At 61.4% G+C, this 17,949-nt stretch overlaps 1 protein-coding gene across 1 annotated transcript in view; it reads right to left on the bottom strand.

Annotated features, from left to right (window-relative positions):
- Nucleotides 1-3,904: 3,904 nt before the first annotated feature.
- ESPNL (espin like) overlaps nucleotides 3,905-17,949 on the bottom strand; it is a 29,184-nt gene continuing 15,139 nt past the window's right edge. The window contains exons 5-9 of the mRNA XM_081261602.1: nucleotides 14,614-14,745; nucleotides 9,481-9,595; nucleotides 8,857-8,969; nucleotides 7,897-8,091; nucleotides 3,905-6,441 (exon numbers count right to left, since the gene is read on the bottom strand). Coding sequence (XP_081117728.1) covers nucleotides 4,840-6,441; nucleotides 7,897-8,091; nucleotides 8,857-8,969; nucleotides 9,481-9,595; nucleotides 14,614-14,745 — 2,157 coding nt within the window. The 3' untranslated portion in view covers nucleotides 3,905-4,839. The remainder of the gene's footprint in view (nucleotides 6,442-7,896; nucleotides 8,092-8,856; nucleotides 8,970-9,480; nucleotides 9,596-14,613; nucleotides 14,746-17,949) is intronic.

Below are 17,949 nucleotides of genomic sequence, written 5' to 3'. Positions count from 1 at the left end.
GAATGAGGCTCAGGAGGTTGAGCCCAGGAGCTGGGGTCTCTGGAAGTCTCTCATGCCAGTGGTCAGAACCAGTCTTCCCAGCCAAGGGGCTTCCATGCACCAGAGAGAAGCCCTTGGCCCTGAGCCTGGCTGGTCAGGCTGGAGGCTCACTGGTCAGCTCTTCCTACTAAAATGACTATCTCTGGTGTGTTGGCAGTGCCGGAGTCAGGGAGTGTCTTACAGAGCAGAGGGGCCAGGTGGCCCCGGTGACAGCCTCCCAGCAGAGCGAGGCCATCTCTCAAGGTAGTGGGGTGTCCGGGTACGAGAGGCACCTGCTCGGCCAGCCCAGCTGCTGTGGCCTGGTTTGAAGCTAAAGGCCACAGCCCCTGCTCCCAGGATGAGTGTGTTGAGGCAGGGGACAGCGGTCACACAGAGCCTGGCATCAAGTCTGGACAGAACATTCCCGGCTCCCGCGTGGGGTCCCTCCTTCCACGCGCCCCTCCTCAGCTAGCCTACCCCGCCCTGCCCCTTCTCTGCTTCTGTTCCCCATTCTGTTCCTCCAGCCCTGCTCTGCACGCTCACATGGGGTGAGAGAGCCCCGTGATGTCCCCAAGTGTCATATGTCCCGGCCATCGCGGGAGGGAGCTGGAGGGGGAGTGGAGAGGCTGGCTTTGCTCAGGGTGTCTGTCCCTGCTCAGGCTGGAGGGAAGGAGGACAGGAATCCTGATGACAGGCTGCTGTCACAGGGAGCTGGCTCTGCCTGGGGACAGTGCTGTGTGCCAAGTGTGCTGGCCTCACAGTGGGGATTGGAGACCTGGCCAGTCAGGGAGACTCAATGACGGGGCTCAAAAGGGATCCTCATCAACGGAGGGTCCGCCTTTGAAAGTGCACTGCTCATCCCCCACCCTTTTATTTTGTACCAGGGATCGAACCCCGGGGCGTTTAACCATGGAGACACATCCCCAGCCCTTTTTAAATTTTATTTGGAGACAGGATCTCGCTAAGTTGCTCAGCACCTCACTTTTGCTGAGGCTGGCTTTGAACTCATGATCCTCCTGCCTCGGCCTCCTGAGCCACTGGGATTACAGGCGCGCACTCTCATTTCCTTTTATGATGATAAAAACAAAGCATTCATTTTGGAAATCAGAAAAACATAAAGCAGAAAAGAGACTATGGCCTTCACACGCTGGTGGCCTCCCTTCAGGCCTCGCTGGTCTCACAGCGGGTGTGTGCGTCACTGGATGACACATGGCCAGCACTTCCGATGAGATCAGTGTTTGAAAACATGGTTTTGAATTACATCTCAGCAGGGTGATGCCTCGCTGTAGGAAGTGGGAAGTGAAGCCCCATGTCCTCTTCTCCTCGTGGGTGTCTGGTTCCCCCCCACTGTTAGGAGGAGAGGGTGTGGCTGTGGTGACCTCCCAGAACAGATTCTGAGCGTGAACCCACAAGTTCTAGTGTGCGACCATCGTCAGCACCTGAGTGACCAGTGACCAGAGTGACCAGCCTGGCTAAGGCAGTGCCCTCTCTCCTCAAGTGCAGCTCTTTCCGTGGCGGCCCCGGCCAGGCTGCAGACTGTACGGCTGGCCCGGGACAGGACCCTGCAGGCCACACTGGCCAGCGCCCCTGGGTTTCGTGCCAGCCAGCTCATGGGGTCTCTTCTTCCAAGCGAGACTTATTTTGTGCTTAGGACGCCGTGAAGTTTTGCTTTCTTCTTCCAAGACACTTTTCTGAACAATCTCGGCGGCACGGTTACCAACACTTCTTCCCCTGGGGATGTGCCGATGCCCCTTTCTCTCCAGCCAGGTTACGTCAGCCCAGTCCGTTCTGATCTGCTTACCCGAGTGACCATGCTCCTGGCTCAGGGCTACCTAGTGCAGTGGACCACTGCTCTGTGATCATGAGACCTTCAGCTCTGAACACCAGCATCTCCTCATCACTCCTGTTGTATCAGTCAGCTGTGGCTGCATGACAAATTGCCCCACACCTAGTGTTTCAGGACAACAAACAAATCTGGTTTTATTCCAGGGCGGTTCTCTCAGAATGTCTAAATGAGGCTGCACTTAGGAGCTGGCCATACTGCAGTGACCTGAAGGTAGCTCTGGGGACCCTGCTGGGCTGTCCTGCCCTCTTCCCTGTTCCGCAGTGGGCTTCCCTAGAGTCAGAGAGAACGCAGGAGACGGAGCCACGGTGTCTTCTGTAACCAAGTGGAGGGACACCACAGCTTCAGTGGTGTTCTGGGGGGCACCTGGGGCACCAGGTAGCGAGGGGACTTCTTGAAGGCTGGCCTCAGAGTTTATTTGCTCATTTTTTGTTTCAAACAAAACCAAAACAGAAGAAGAAGGAAAAGAAGAAAAAAGAAAAGGAAAGGAAAAGGAAGGCTTGACTCTGCACCAGCCCACACAGCGGTGTGGAGCGCGTCCGTCTCACCAAGCTCGACCCACCAGGAGGGACGACGCGCTGCCCCTGTGCTGCCCTTGGTGCGACTGCTGCCTGCATCTCCCCTGGCGCCCGCTGGCAGAGGCCCCTCCTGACCTTGTTCCTGTCTGGCCTCCTCCTGAGTCTGCACCCTCCAGGATTCCGAGAAGGGCCTCCAGGGTCTCCAGTGAGTTTCTGCCGACTGGAGACATTTGTAGGCACCAAACAGAACTCCCCGCAGGTGAGCTGTGAGTGGCCAGGGATTCCCAGGCCAATGGTATCAGAAACCCTGAGATGTCTTTGAAAGCCAGCTCCCCAGGCCCACACCAGGCCAAGGCCACTAGGATCTCTGGGGCAGCTCCCCCCAGAAGCAGGGAGTTTGCAGAAGGCCACTTGGGGGTCACCTTTTTCTGGGCGACAAGCCTGGCCCTGAGCCACCACTGCCTCCCTCGTCCAACAGCCCGCCTGACCCGAGGACCCCTGGGCTTGTCAGGTGCCCCCTAATAGCCTCAATCTGCCCCTTGGCTGAGAAACTGAGGTCCAGGGGCTACCAGAGGCTTTTCTGAGGCCATAGTACAGAGGTACGATGCCCTGAGCCAGATGCACCAACCTCCTGCCCAGACGTGGCCTGAGGCCAGGCTCTGTCTTCTGCCCACCACCCAGCCCTCAGGCCCTCCTTTGTCAGGCCCTTGGACCAACAGCGCCGGACACGTGGTCATGAAGGAACTGCAGGAGGTAGGAGCGCAGGACGTTTTCAGGCCCAGTCCCCCCCTCCTATCCTGGCCCTCTGTCAGCCTCGTCCACAGCTGTGGGGTGCGTGGGGTCCAGCACCAGGGCCTCACTGGCCAAGAAAGAGCACTTGGGTGCTTGGCTCAAGGTGCCCACAGCCCCTGCCTGTGAGAGCCCTCTATAGCACTGACCACAGACTGACGAGTGTGAGGCCATGGCCCTGGACAGAGGCCCTCCCCTGGCCTCAGTCTACCTCTCCAGAATGCCATCCCCTCTGGTGCAGTGGACACTCAGGTCCCAGTGGGACAGAGGATGCAAGGGCGCTGCCCTGGTGTTGTGCCAGGCTAAGTGAGGCTTGGGCCTCAGTGCCCACTGGGGCCAGGTGCCCTGTGGACAAGGAGGCGACAAGCCCAGGGCAGAGGTTGGCCAGGAGAGGGAGCTCTATTTAGCAAGCAGAGGTCCAGGGTCAGCGGCACAGTGAGGGTCCTGGCAGTGGGGGACACCAGAGAAGGTGCAGCGGGCCCCGGGCGGCCAGACCTGAGGCTGGGGAGGGGGCTTCCGTCCCTCCCCCAGGGACCCTGCCTCTCTGGGGCTCTCCACTCCAGCTCCACCCTCCAAGCCCCAGGTCAAAGGTGCCCTGCCCCCAGTGGCGAGGTGGAGGCACTGCAGGAGACCCCTGAAGGTGGCCAGTCCTCACTGTGCCCCTTTGTCCCCAGGGGCCTGTCTGAGGAGGTGGTGGTAGGTGTAAGATTCTTGAAACCTTCCCCCTCCACCACCTGATGGGCTCTCGCAAAAAGCCCCCACCCCAGAGCCCCCTTGGGCTCCAGCCCAGCCCTCCTTGGACACCACAGCCCCACAGCCTAGGTGGTGTCCCATCCTCTGGCTGTCACTGGGAGCTGGGGCAAGCTGCACCCCTCAGGCAGCCATCAGGGCTCCCTCCCCAGCACCTGGTTCAGGAGGTTCTCTGTCAGGTTCCCCTGTCCTTCCACCTTGTGGAGGAGAGATGCCCTGTGGCACTCAACGGCCCCTGGAAGTGGCCACACCTGCTGCTGTGTGCTCCCAGGACCAACCCCGCTGCTGCCCCAGGCCCTGAGGGAGGGTCTGGGAGGGTCTGGCCAGCCAGAAGACAGGGGCCACACAGGGAGCCTTCCCTCTGGGGCCAGGTGCTCTGCAGTGCCCTGGTGTGGACCACCTCCCGAGGACTTGGAGGATGGTCTGCTCCTCGGGAGGCCCCTTCCCATCCTGTCCCGCCCCCTCCAGCTGCCAGCCCTACCCCCATTCCGCAGATGGGAGGTCGCCCGAGAGAAGAGGCAAGACCTGAGCTAGGACCGCTGCAAGGCTCGGAAAGAAGGTGGACAGCTGGGCCATGGCTGGGACCAGAGCAGCAGGGAAAGGACGGACGAGGGCTCCCAGGTGACTCGTAGCACCAGAGGAGGGGAGCAGGGAACAGGAGCTCGGGGACAACTAGGCTGAGGGCCCTCGGACAGCAAGCAGCCTGCCTGCAGGGCCCACAGGGACCGGGGCTCCTGGAGAGGATCTGATGTCCAGTCCTTGCTCAGAGGAGCACAGGCCTCAGCCGAAGGGACCTCTGGCCACAGTGGGATGGAGGCTGGTGCTGCACACCTGCGGCCCGGCCTGGGCCTGCCTCGCCTCCAGGTGGCCTGGAAGGGACAGGAGGAGAGGAAATGGCACTTCCCTCCCAGCCACTCTCTGTCACTCAAAGTTAAACATCTCAGCCTCCTTCTCCTTCCAGAAGGCAAAGCTCCGGTCAATGTAGCCACAGATGTCCTCGCTGTTGAAGCTGCCCCGCTGGGAGCCAGGCCCCAGCCGCTGGGCAGGGGACTCTGGGCCACTGCTTGGGACGGTGGCAGAAGGCAGTGGCCCCAGGGGGGTCAGGCCTGACTTTCGACCAGGCTCCGTGTCCCGAGTGGCACCCTGGCTGGAGCCAAAGAAGCGAGCTTTGATGTCCTCAAAGCCATCAGTCCAGGTGCGGCGGCCAGCCGCCACCTCATCAGTCACGGCCTTGTGGAAGGCACGAACAGCCTCCCAGCCGTGGGCACCCAGGTGCTCAAAGACCTCGAAGCACAGCAGGTGACGCATCTTGCGCTCCTCGGCCGGCAGGTCGCACTCCAGGAGCTGGAAGTAGCCCAGCATGAAGAGGTCCAGCGGGAGGCTACTGTAGGGCACAGGAGCCCCATTCACATGGGGCAGGAACTGCTCAGGGGACAGGGGACTGCGGGGCCGCCTGCTCAGCCGCCGCAGCTGCCGGGCCGGCACGTGGGCCATGATGGCCTTCCAGTTGCCTAGCAGCTGGGTGATGATGCTCCGCTGCTGCCACAGGTGGCTGAGCCGGGGGCCCTCACTGGGCAGCAGGGAGGGCGCCCGAGGGCTCCTGGCCACCTCCTGTCCCTGTGGCCCAGCTTTGCGGGCCTCCAGGGTCCTGCAGGCCGCCGTCTTGAGGGCGGGTGTATAGGCTGACTTCTTCCAGTGGCTGAGGAACAGCATGACGATGCGCTCCTTGCGCAGGCTGGCTGAGTCCAGGCTGGGCACGGCACCCGCCTCCGAAGGGGCCTCCTCACAGCTGATGCCTGAGTCACTGGCCTCCTCTGTGTCACCTGGCCTGGGCCCCCCTCCGGTTGTGCTGGCTCGGGGCTGCAGGGGAGCCGGGCAGCAGCCTCTCAGGCACTGCCCAGGCTGGGCGGCCAGTTCACAAGGGCTCAGGTCTGAGGCACAGGGCCGTCCAGGGGCCAACTCAAAGTTGCCACGCAGCACTCGCACAGACACCCCGCATTCCTGGATCTCACGCTGGGCCTCGCTGCAAGGGGGCCTGACTGCGGCACCCCCGCAGGGATCCTGCAGGGCCTGGGTGGCTGACTCCTCGCTCTGCACCAGCCCGTTCACACCCTTCAGCAGCAGGGACATGCTACGCACCAGGCGGCTGATGTGGCTACACCAGAAGGGCAGAGGCTGCCCGCCAGGCACGGCCTCCCCAGTCTCTGCTGAGTCCGTGGGCTCAGCCACCAGGGCCAGGGCCTGATCTTCCTCCAGCCCAGGTGCCCGGGGCAGGAAGTGGCTGTTGACGGTGATGCTGACCAGGGGCTCAGGCAGCAGGGCCTGCAACTCCGCAGCCAGCCGGCCCAGCTCGCTCTCGTACTCCTGGCAGCGGCGCCGGAGCTGCAGGTCTTCGATCTGCTTCTCCAGGTAGACCAGGTCGTCCTCGGTCAGCAGCTCCCCAAAGGGGCCCAGGACCGCTTGGTGGGCCTGCGAGTACCGCCAGGCCGCCTGCTCCAGGAGGCCTGGGCTCCCACTGTCGTCCTGGGCACAGGAAGGGGAGTCAGCAGGGCCACGGCCCATTCTGCCGTGTGCTGGGGAGCAGGTTTGCTCCTGTGGGTCACAAGTTCCCTGGCATGGCCCAGTTCCCAGCCCCCTACAGACCCAGTCCAGCCCCTGGCCCTTATCTGACCTCAGAAAGTAAGCCAGGTGCTGGTTAGCACAGTTTGGGGTGCAGCTGGAGGGCACAGGTCCAGGTGCCCCTGCTCTGCGCCCTTCGGGGTCCTCCTAGTCTCTCCCACATCACCATGGTTCATGGCTGCAGCTCCCCAGACCCTTCCCAACAAACCCAGGAGCCTTCTGTATGTGGACAGCAGACAGGGCAGAGCAGGACGGGTGGCTGCAGTCTTCTGCTCTGTCCCCTCCTCATCCACTATCCTGAGTACTGTCCAGCCCACAAGGACCTGTGCAGGGACTCCTAGCCTTCAGTCAGGCTGGGACTAAGCCCCCAGCCCCTTCAGCCCACCCACCCTCCATTTCCCTGAGTTCTCTTCTCTGTGGAGCCCCTGGGGCCCAGCCTGGGGCCAGGACTTGGATGGGCTTCCTGGCTGTGGTGGAAGGCCCCTGCCCCTGGCCACCTTGCTCTGCCCTGCACCCTGACAGGCTAGGATGGGCTGGGCCTTAGACTCCACTCTCCTGGGCTCTGGTGAGGGAGCCGTGCTGGAGCCTGCACCTGTGGCAGGAGTGAAATGAGGGGCAACTGGGGGCAGGGCTTTTACGAATTTAGCCGCAAGTGGCTGCTGCACTGAAGGACAGTGCAGCCTGAGCCCCCAGACAGCGTTCAGACAAAACTGTGGACTCAGCAAGACTCCAGAGCCACTGTCGGGGAGCCTGTAAAGATCTGGGGAGATCACAGCCCTCTGCTCCGACTCTCAGCAGGGCCCCAAACACCTTCCCAGGCCTGTAACATCTGCCCCTTGAGCCTCACTTCCACTGCCTCTCCGTCCCTCCCGGTGGACTAGCAGTGCACCAGCCTCCTGCTGCTCCTCCCCTGACCCAGCCTTTCCCACCCAGGGCTTCACTCTGGCTCCCATCGCCTAGAATGCAGAATGCGCTTGACCCAGATTCCCTCAGCGCCCTCCCAGCCCCTGCTCAAGGTCACCTTCCCCGAGAGGACACCCACGGGTAGAGCTCCCCTTGCAGGGCTTGACTCTTTGGTGGGGGAATCACCCCATCCCCGCCACCGCGTGCACCTGCCCTGTGACCTCCCTGAGAGTCCGGGCAGCGAGGAGGGGGCAGGGCTTGGGGCGGGCGCTAAGTCAAATGGGAGAGCAGGAAGCAAAACCTGCCCCTGCTCTGCGTCCTCCGCCTGGAGCTGACTCTGAAGAGGAAGCTGAGTCCCAGACAGTTTGGAGGGGACACCCTGGTCTCGGCCTCCACATCTGGACAGGGCGCCCGCCCTCCCCGTGCACTGGCCCCTCCCTGCCCCTTGGGGCGCACCTGGGCCTCGCGAGCACGGTCTGCGCCCAGGCGCGCCTGCAGCTTCCGCACCATCACCTGTCGCTTCCACTCGGGGATGGGCCGGCCGTGCTCGTCCTGCGTGGGCACCAGCCCGTCCAGGTCTCCTGATGGCACACCATCCAGCTGCAGCGCAGCCAGGCCATCGGGGGAGTCACCCACTGCCGACTCCACTCCCTGCAGACAGGAGGGCGCAGTCACGGTCACATAGGCCCTCAGGTGACCCTGAGTAAGGGGACAGGACTGTGGACACACCCAGCTTGCCCACCCAGGCACCCCTGGAGGACAGGCAGTGGGGGCCTCCGGCCATACCAGCATCCCACTCCCAGGACAGGAACCCGGGCAGGAGAGTCTGCTGGCCGCCAGCAGCTACCAGGGCCCCCCACCTCTGCAATGGCCGTGAGAAGGTTGCCCAGAGCAGGCTGTGGGGTGGCAGGGGCAACAGCTGAAGCCCACACTGCAGAACCTGCCTCATGTGCTGTGAGGGCTCTAGTGCTCAAGCCCAGCACAGGGGGCATCCCCAGTCCCAGCAGGACCTGTTGGGACCCCAAGGACCCAGGAAAGAGCAGCAGGGAAGGGGGGCTGGCCCAGGCCCTGAGGAGGGGCAGGTGCCAGGCTGCTGCTCTGTGCTGTGGTCGCAGCTTCCAAAGAGGGCACAGGCATCTGTGAGTTCAAAGGTCAGGTTGAGGGGCCTGGGCTACAGGACTCTGGGATGACAGCCAAGGGTCCCTATGCTTTGTACGTTGAGGTGGCAAGTCACTGCCACCCTGAAATTCCTCTCTCTTCAGAATTCCGTGCGCCCATAGCCAGCCAGAGTTGCACCTGGTGGCAGGTTGGGCATCTGCTCTTGGAGGAGCAGCCTGGCCACTCTGGGAGGACAGTGAGGTGGCTTGGGTTGGCTGGGGGCCTTGGGAGATGAGGAGGCTGGGGGGAGGGACGCACCTCAGGAGCAGCCAGGGCACTGGTGGTGATCTGTGGGAGGACTGTGCGGGCCATCTGTTCACGGGGGACAGGCTGGTTGTGCTGGCCAGGCCAGGAAGGGCTGAGAGTCGCTGCTGCTGAGAAGGGAACAGAAAGGGCAGGGGCACAGGGAGTGGAGAGAAGCTCAGAGCCCCTGGACCTAGGGACAGGGCCAGCCCCCTGAGGGAGCAACGTGCTTGGAGCCAAGGACACCAGCAGTCCTGCCCCAAATGCCCCTGGGTCCTGGGCACACTGGTCATCACCGCTGGACTCCTCACTGGGACATCAATGGAGCATGATGCATGGAGGCCCAACAACCTAATGCAACCCGGCCAGACCCCAGAGCTGCCCGCTTACTGTCCCCAGTGCCCTGCCCCACTACACACACACACCAGTGCCCCAGCCCAGGGTAAGAAACACCTCTGCATGGTGGCCTAAGCAGACACACACACACACACACGCACACACGCACACGCACACTCACATGCACACGTAGACACACACGCACACACATGCATGCAACAGCTCCCATGCCCTTGAGGTCCTGAGGCAAGGTCACAGACCCCTCTACACTCAGGCCTGGTGGGTCCTGAGGTGTGTACTCACGTGTGTGGCTCCTGAGCCCCGAGCCACCTCTATTTCTGTCCTCCAAGGAGAGCCTTGCAGCTGACAGTGGAGGAGGTGGGAATGGAGGTGGTGGGGGTGTCATCAGGACTGGCACCTGGGGGTGGACAGGCCTGGTCAGTGGAGGCTCAGGTGGGCCTTGACTTGCACTCACCCAGATCTGCCAGGCAGGAAGGCGGCATCCAGTGGGCAGCCCTGGGCCTTCCTGGAGCCTATGCATCCCAGAGAAGTGTTAAGGAAGCGTGCAGGAGGGAGGGCCAGGAGCCTGCCCGCCCACCGCCCTCCACCTACTCTGTGCCAGGTGACCACCCTCCCCAAACACCCTGAGCTCTGTCTGGGAGCTGGGGTTCACTGTGCCCTCCACCTTGACTGTCCCCCACACCACCTCCACTGGGTGACCTTGCATCTCAAGGCCCGGCTCAGAGGCTCCGCCTAGAGCAGCTTACCTTGGGGGTTAGGGCACTGGGTCAGGGCTTGGGTCCAGGAGCACACATGCACACCCACACCCCTGTCTTGACCCACCTGAGACCCACCTGGACCCTACCAACCGGTCTGTTGGTATCTCAGGTGGGAGGCTTGGTCAGAGCTGGCAAGGGCTTGGGGAGGGCAGTGGGCCAGGAGGAGTCTCTGCTGTGTCCATCAGTCCATTTCTAGGCAAAGACTGGTTCTTGGAGCACAGGCTATGCTGCAGGGTGGCCAGCAGAGCCTGACTCCAACCCCAATTCTTGGCCCTGGGCCCAGCTGCCCTCTCAAGGAGACTAGCCTGGGGGCGACCCTGCCTCCCGGGTCCTCCCAGGACCTCCAGCCAGGCTTCGCTGCCCTTTGGTTTAAAGCTGAGAGTTGAAGACTGGCATGGTCTTGGCGCCATGGTGGGCCCAGTTCTAGCCCTTAGTCACAGGCCATTCAGGACCTTAGTTCACAAGTCATGGGGAAGGGGACGAAGCCTGAGACCCTCTCTGCCCAGCCCCCACGCACCTTGCTCTCTCCAGGAATTTGTGCAGGGAGCCCAGGAGCCTCCACGCGTGTGGCTGGGGAGAGTCTGCCAGCCCCAGCCTGGGAGCGACTCAGAAGGAGGAGCTGGGCTATGAAACCCAGGAAGCTGCAGCCACCCTGGGCTGTCAGGGGCTGGCGCAGCCACTGCCCCCAGGAGTGGGAGGTGGCACATGAATATTTGAAAGCCGAGGTGTCAGGTGGCCAGGAGGGCTGGGGCTGGGTGGGGATCTCTTACCAGAGGGCCTTAACCCTCCATCCAAATGGCAGGGGCTGGGGAGTGGGCCCTCTGGGGAAATGGGAGGGGACACTGAAATCCTTGAGCCCATGAGAAGAGAGACCACCCAAGGTCCCACAGCTGGGACACAGCAGAGGGTCAAGTTTTCCTGGAGAGCCCAGCCTTTGCTCCTGCAGGCCCAGAGCTCCCTTGGTGTGGAAGTTCCGGCTGTGGAGGAAGAGGCGGGGGCCAGCTCTGGGGAGAGTGGCATTAGGGTCTATGCAAAGCCCTGGCTGCCCTCCTCTGCACCTCTCAGGCTGTTTGCAGGGAGCAACCCAGAGGGACAGGGGCAGGTTGCTCATTGCTCACTCTAACATGTTGGGGGGCAGGTTGCTCATTGCTCGCTCTAACATGGTGGAGGGGGCGGGGTCCTGGACACAGGCATCCTCAGCTGAGACTCAAGCCCACTGTGGCACCGCAGGTTGCTTCCTCTGGGGCCTGGAGGGGCCAGGGGACCCTGCTGTCAGCGGGAAGGCAAGCAAGCACCTCCCTACCTCACCCACAGAAGAGCGAGGGTTCAGCTGGGCTGGCAGCAGCCCCTCATGCTGGAAGATGGAGAGACTGGCTGTTGGCCCGACAGGGGCACTGCCTGGCTCCAGTGCATTCCCTGCAGCCTGGGGACCTTGGGGTCCTTGGGCTGAGCCCTACTGCACTCCTTACCACCCAGAAGCCCTGGAAAGACACACAAGGCCTCGTGTCACCTGTGAGTCCGCCATTGGAAGGAGAGGAACTCGGTGCTTCTGGCAGGGTCCTGGCCCATGGGCCTTTCTGCATCCTATCAGTCCTCTGAATGTCAGCTGAGACAAAGTCAGTTGTGGTGTCCCCAGTGATGAGAGTCACCACACCTCTCTTTTAAGGCCCTGACACTGAGAAAATCCAAAAGGATTGGAAGGAGGGAAAAGGTCAGTGTCCCATCCTTTGGGGTCCTGAGAGTTGGGCACATGCTGCCCCTGAGTCCCAGCATTGAACCTTGCCCCCGAGGTTGGGGTCACCCTGGCCCCAGGCCCTGCACCTCTCTTCTGGGTTTCTGGTGAGGATTGAGCGCTGCTGAGCTGGCCATGCATTATACATGGAGGCAGTGTGGTGAGCTGGGTTACAGGCTTGTAACGCCACCCAGGCCGAGAAAATCATGACCTGCAGATGGGCGCTGGACACCGATCGCCACAGCCGAGATTCAATTACTGGCCCGGCATCCAGGCCCCACTGTTTCCTGGACAAAACACTGCCCAGAGGAGTCTCGCCCTCTCTGGGCCTCGGTCTTCCCATCTGTAAAACGAAGGGGTTCTGGGCCTTCTGGACCTGGGCGGGCCGGCCAGTGCCAAGGTGACCTCAGCAGAGATGAGCACCACCCCTGCCCTCCAACAGGCCTTGAGCCTGTTACACGGCGAGGAACTCGAGGCTCAGACACTCAGACTCTGGAGTGGCCATGCCCAGGAAGAGCTGCTCCAGCCCTGAGGGGAGTGAGACAGAGGAGAGAGTAGGCTGGCCTGGCCCACCTGGACGCTGGGCTCTGCCTCCAGCTCGTGGAGGGCCACACGCACTGTCCAGGTTGCTCCTGACTGCACCTCCCAGAAGGAACGACCCTCCGGCTCCCACGGCCAGGCTGCCCAACTGAGGGGATGGGGACGGGAGCAGGGATGTGCCTCCAAGCCTCCCCAGCCTCTGCCCATCCAGGTGAGTGAGATCAACCCTCCTGTGCAGAGGGGCTTCTGAGTGCCACGTGCCAGCCTCGCACTGGGCAGCAGGTGCGCCAAGGCCCTGCGGACCCTGCAGAAGGGGCCCTGAAGGGGGTGTCTGCCATGGGGCAGGTCTCACCACTGACAGGCAGCCTTGCCCAAGCTGCCTGTCTGGGACTGTGAGTCCCCTGGGAGGAAGACTGGGGCTGTCCCTCAGGGGAAAATGAAGGATTTCACCACCTGCTCCTGGCCAGCAGGACAGCGGGCAGGCCACCTCTGCATATCGCATTTCCATCAATATTGCATCAGGTGCAGCTCCCACCCCACAGCAGCAGAGATAGCCCTGCCAAGGTGAAGTGGGAGCCCTGGGGACAGTCCCTGCCGGCTGCAGAGACTGGCTCTCTGCTGTCACCACCACTCTCCAGGGGAGAGGATAGGGATGCAGCTTGAGTCCTGATCCTGAGCTCCCAGACGCTCTGGTTACACACAGAGACCCCCAAGGCCATGGGTCTTGGAGTGCAGGAGCCAGGCAGGTGTGGGCAGGATGGGGCTGCAGGTGGACATGCCGGACACAGCAATGTCCTCCAACTCCATGATGGGGACATGGAGGGGGCTCAGGGGCTCTGGGCACTGTTGCTGCCTTGAATCCCATAATACAGCCAGGACCAGAAGAAACCCCTAGGAAACCTGAGAGGGACTGAGCTCCATGGGCCCAGGTGTCAGGAGAGCAGGCAGGACCCCTCCCCTGAGCAGTGGGGCAGGGGGTCTAGGAGGGGTGGCCAGTGTGACAAGGGGCCTAGGGGTGGAAGGCTGAGACCTTGCTTGGACAGAGATCTCAGGCCATGGGCTCCACAGTGTGGCAGGGGTGGGGACAGGGGCAGGAAGCCCGGAGGCCAGGCAGGGCCTGCCCTTTACAGCAGATGCTGTGCAGGGTGGGGGCACCGCGGAGTGGCTGCCCTCCCCACCTCCTACCTCTACTGCCGTCCAGGTGGGGCTGGGGGGCAGAGCCCAGGGAGGGTGCAGAAGTCAGGACAGACCACCATGGGCCTGTGAACATGCAGCCCTGACCACGCCCTAGACCAGCTGAGCTCCCGACTCTCCACCCATGCCAGAAAGAGGGCCTCCTCCAAACAACAGCCAGTGAGACACTTAGCCCCCAAATGATCTCCTCAGTATCTGAATTCTCAACTCTGAAACTACTACCTCGGGACCAAACCAGGGCAGGCAATCCCTGCAGCCTGTCCCAGCTGCCCTGGGGTGGCAGGCAGGGCAGGTTTCAGGTGGTGGCCACGTGAGGACTGCCTGGCAGGCCTGGAGGCTGGGAGGACACTGCCACGGTTGGGCCTGGATGCTCGGAGGTGATGCCCTCAAGGGAGGAGGAGGCACTAAAACCTCTCGATGAGACCCCAGTTAGGGGACCTCAGTGCCCTCCTCTGTCAGTGGGGTCAGGTGACCCTAGGGCACCTTCCTGGAGCGCTGGCCACAACAGAAAACTGGCCAGCTGGGACTCGGTCATCATAGTGTCTGCCCTAGGCCTGGACAGGGAGGTGCTGGGGAAGAGCCTGCAGCTCTGTGCTCTCGGGTCCCTGGTCCTCCTCAGCCCAGCCCTCGCCACTGCCCACCGGCCTGTCTGCGCCTGAGGGACCCCTTATCAGCCCCTCTGCTCCTCTGCCCTGTCATGGGCTGGGGCCGGGCTCAGCAGGACAACAAGGTCCCTGTCCTTGTGGATGGGGAAACTGGCTCTGGAAGGTGGGAGACGGAGCGTCACACATGAGCAGGCACGGGGATGGGACATGCTGCTTCTGGGCTGCTTCAGGGCCACCTTGGCCAGGACTTGGGCCCTGGTCCCACCCTGGGTGTCCTCAGGCTGACAGAACATCCCCTGAGCAGAGCCCAGCCAGGAGGCCCCACCTCACGGGCTGGTTTCTGTGGCTCCCAGGGAAGGCACAGCTGGCTGAGTTCCAGCCCTCACTGAAGCCTGGTTGCTGTCACAGTCCCTGTCCCAGCTGGCTGTGTTTTGTACCAGCCCTGTCCTGATAAAACCATGGGCTGTGAGGTATGTGCAGTGAGATCCAGGTAGGTAACCGGGGTTCTGGAGGCCTAGGCCCAACCCCCAGGCCTCCAGGACAGGCCTCCAGGACAGATCCCCAGGACAGATCCCCAAGGACTTACTGGCTGGGCCATCTCCCGCAAGTACTGGGCGCAGTCCTGGTGTCCATGGTACTCCGCCAGGTCTGCCGCCGTGTACCCGTCTTCATCCCGCAGGGAGGGGTCCGCGCGGTGGGAGAGCAGGGTCTGGCAGCACTGAAGGAAATGGGGCACCTTGGCTGGCACAGCTCCCGGGGCCAGCTCACCGGCTCAACGCACAGCCACAGCGGGAGGAGCTCTGAGCCTCGCCCCACAGCTGCCCTGGCCTGAGCTAAGTGCTGGGGCCCACAGGGAACATCGGCTTGGGTTGCAGGCAATAGTTGCCCCTGCCAGGGCAAGAGAGGAAACTAAGGTGCAGAGGCCGCTCTTCTGGGGCACAGCTGTGAGCAGGCCAAGCTGGACTCAAGCCAGGTGGCCAGCCCAAATGCAGCCCAAAGCCACTGTGCCCCAGGCTGAGATGCAGATGGGGTTTCATTTTTTCAACCAACCCTCAGAGGTGTGTCCCATTTATACATAAAGACACTGGGGCTCAGGAGCTTAGAACCGGCCACCTGGAACTCAGGGCCTTCATCTCAGCTAGCTCCTTTCTGGAGGTGAGGGAGGTGCCTTCCCCAGGTGGCCTTGCACTTTCCAGAGCCCTTGCCCAGCCCCAGGCCCTGGCCAGCTCCTCCAGTGCCAACCTTGACCTTCAGGCTCTGAGCAGGGCTCAGGCCTGAACCAAGGCCATGCTACCTCACCCAGCCAGCCCAGGGGCCTGGGCCTGCATCCCCTGGGGCCCCCACTGGAGGGAAGCAGGAGAGGTTTGAAGGAGCAGAAGGCTACAGGAAACTTGGGCTTGTGAAGGACTCAGATGGGAGCCTCAAGAAATAGTTGGCATTTATTCTGTCCATATTAATTCTGCAAGTATTTGTCCTCTTTGTGTGTGAAAGAAATACAGAATGTCACTTGAACTGATTGACGTTTTTGGTTTCCTACACTGTGTGCTCTTGACCTAGAGTCTGCTTTATGACTACCCAATCAGGGCCTCATCTTCCTTAGTTCATCTTAAACTGGATTGGACTAAAAAGGCAAAATCCCAAAGGAACCGCTCCTCTGGGGACTGCAGAGGGTCCCCGTGAGCTATGATGGAGGGTAGGCCTTGGGTGCACCATGCTGGGAATAAATGCTGACGCTAGGTGGGCATGAAGAGGTGCCTGGCAGAAGGGCCAGTGGAACTTGACCTCATCCTGGCTCTACCACTTGCTGGTCAGTGAAAACGGACACAATACTGGGCCTCTGAACATCACCAGCCTCCCTGGCCCCACCGTGCCAATGGCAGCCGGCCAGCAGCTGAGGGTCACTGTGGCCCCAGGGAGAAAGCCTGCTCCCCAAGACACGTTAGCCAAGCCAGCCCAGAAGCCACGAGGCGGCCAGTGTGCTGGCAGAGGAGGACAGGCAGGGTGGGAAGGGCTGGGCCCAGTGGCTCTGCCTGTCCACAAGAGCAACACAGGCACCGGCACCTCTGCAGATTCCCAGGCGGCAAGAGCAGTGGATGCCCTGTGGAGGCCCTGAGTCGGGCTCTGGTCCTGCTGCGGGGTACACTCCTCCATGACAGCTGTGCAGCCTCCCCCTGACTCCGGCAGGACTTCTCCATTCTCATTGTGGGGCAAAGGTGACCTCAGCTGACGGCCAATGTGTGACCATGCCCGTGGACCTTTACTAGTGACTGCTGAGATGGTGACTGCGTGTAACTCTCATGTACCACGAGACGTTCTTCGTCTGTCCCCAGCCATTTAAAAACTCGAGAGCCGATTTGTTAGCTTGTGGACCATAGGAAATCAGGCAGTGGGCCAGGATTGGTCAGTAGGTGTGGTCTGTCCCCAGCCTGCAGGGTTGCTAGGGCAGGGATGAGAGGATGTCCTGAAGGCTCTCTGGCCTGTGATGTGGCCAAGGGGACAGGAATGGAAAGCTGGCTAACTGATACAACAAGGCCCAACATGCACGTAATGCAAATCCCAGGAGAGGAGAGACCGCGGGCAGAGGCGGTAGCTGAGAGCAGGGCACACACCGAAGCACAAATTCAAGAATTCCAAAAACCTAAAGTGGGATAAACAAAGAGCAACCCATCTCCAGACCTCTTCCACTGAACCTGAGGAAAACCAACAGGAGAAGAGAAGGGTGACCTTGGGAGGGAGACGGCTGGTGGCAGCCTCAGCACAGTGCTGGACCCGGGAGGCAGGCGTGGTGGGGTCAGGCACGGGAGGAAGCGACGGGAAGTCACCCACTACCACCTGAACTCAGCACAGAGGCTCCTCGGTACTGGAGGTGAAAGAAAGATATTTTGAGGCAAACCATAAGAAAGAAGACAAATAGTTGTTGAGAAAGCTGAGCGGAAGGGCTTCCGTGGGCAAAGCCTGCAAGAAGGAAGAGGGAAGGAGTAAATTTGCAGCAAACTTAGACAAAGTGTTGTATTCATTGACTGACTAAGATAATGCCTCAGGATTTTAAAAGCTGTAGACAGAAGACCCATCAAGGACGGCCACCCACACCTGTTAGACCTCCTGTCATCCTGCCCTCTCCCTCCTGCCCTCCCACCCGGCCCTTGGCCTTGTTGTGGAAAGCCAAAGGCCTCTGGTGGGCATCTGGAGCTGCTGGGACCAGTGTATCCACATCTGGAACAAGTTTCCATGCTGAGAAACGAGACCTTCCCACGAGACCTGCGGTCACCCGGTTCCATGGGAGAGACCTGTCTGATCCTCACATCACTCTGGGAATCTATTATTGTACAGTTTCGTACCAGATGATAAAGATGTGTAAAGAAGGTCCCAAGGTCACAATGCCAGGCAGTGGTGCAGCCCCCACCTCCTGGGGCTCCCAGGAACCATGTTTTCCGAGGCACCCTGGACAGAGAGGAGCCGCAGACCCCTGGAGGTGAGTCGAGGCAGGGCCCTCAGCCCCACCTGCACACCACCATTTCCACACCTGTGTACCATTCCAACACAGATTCCACAGGAGGTCACGTCTACCTGTGCACACAATTTTAAAATACTTACAGTTCTACCCTGGGAACAAAGATGGCTGCGTCAGGATCAGCTGGGAAAGAGAAATGGTCAGACAGGTGGACCCTGGGCATCCTGTTCAGCTCTGTCCACTGCCTCTAAGCCACCAACTCTGTAGGTTGTAGAGACCAAAGCCCTGCACAGGGCTCCTGCCCACAGGAAGGCAAGAGAAAAAGCGTGGAGGGCCACCATGAGGTGTCCCATGGCCGCCTGTGCACAGGGGCCCATGCTGCATCCAGTCAGCACTCCCCTCAGCACATGGCTCAGCCACTTCGGACCCGGGTTCCTCGTTAGCTGATGAGTCCAGTAGCAATCTTTGCCA

The sequence above is a fragment of the Spermophilus citellus genome, assembly GCF_964194105.1.
Source record: "Spermophilus citellus genome assembly, chromosome: 11".
Lineage (NCBI taxonomy): Eukaryota > Metazoa > Chordata > Mammalia > Rodentia > Sciuridae > Spermophilus > Spermophilus citellus.
This window is presented reverse-complemented; position numbering and strand designations above follow the sequence as displayed.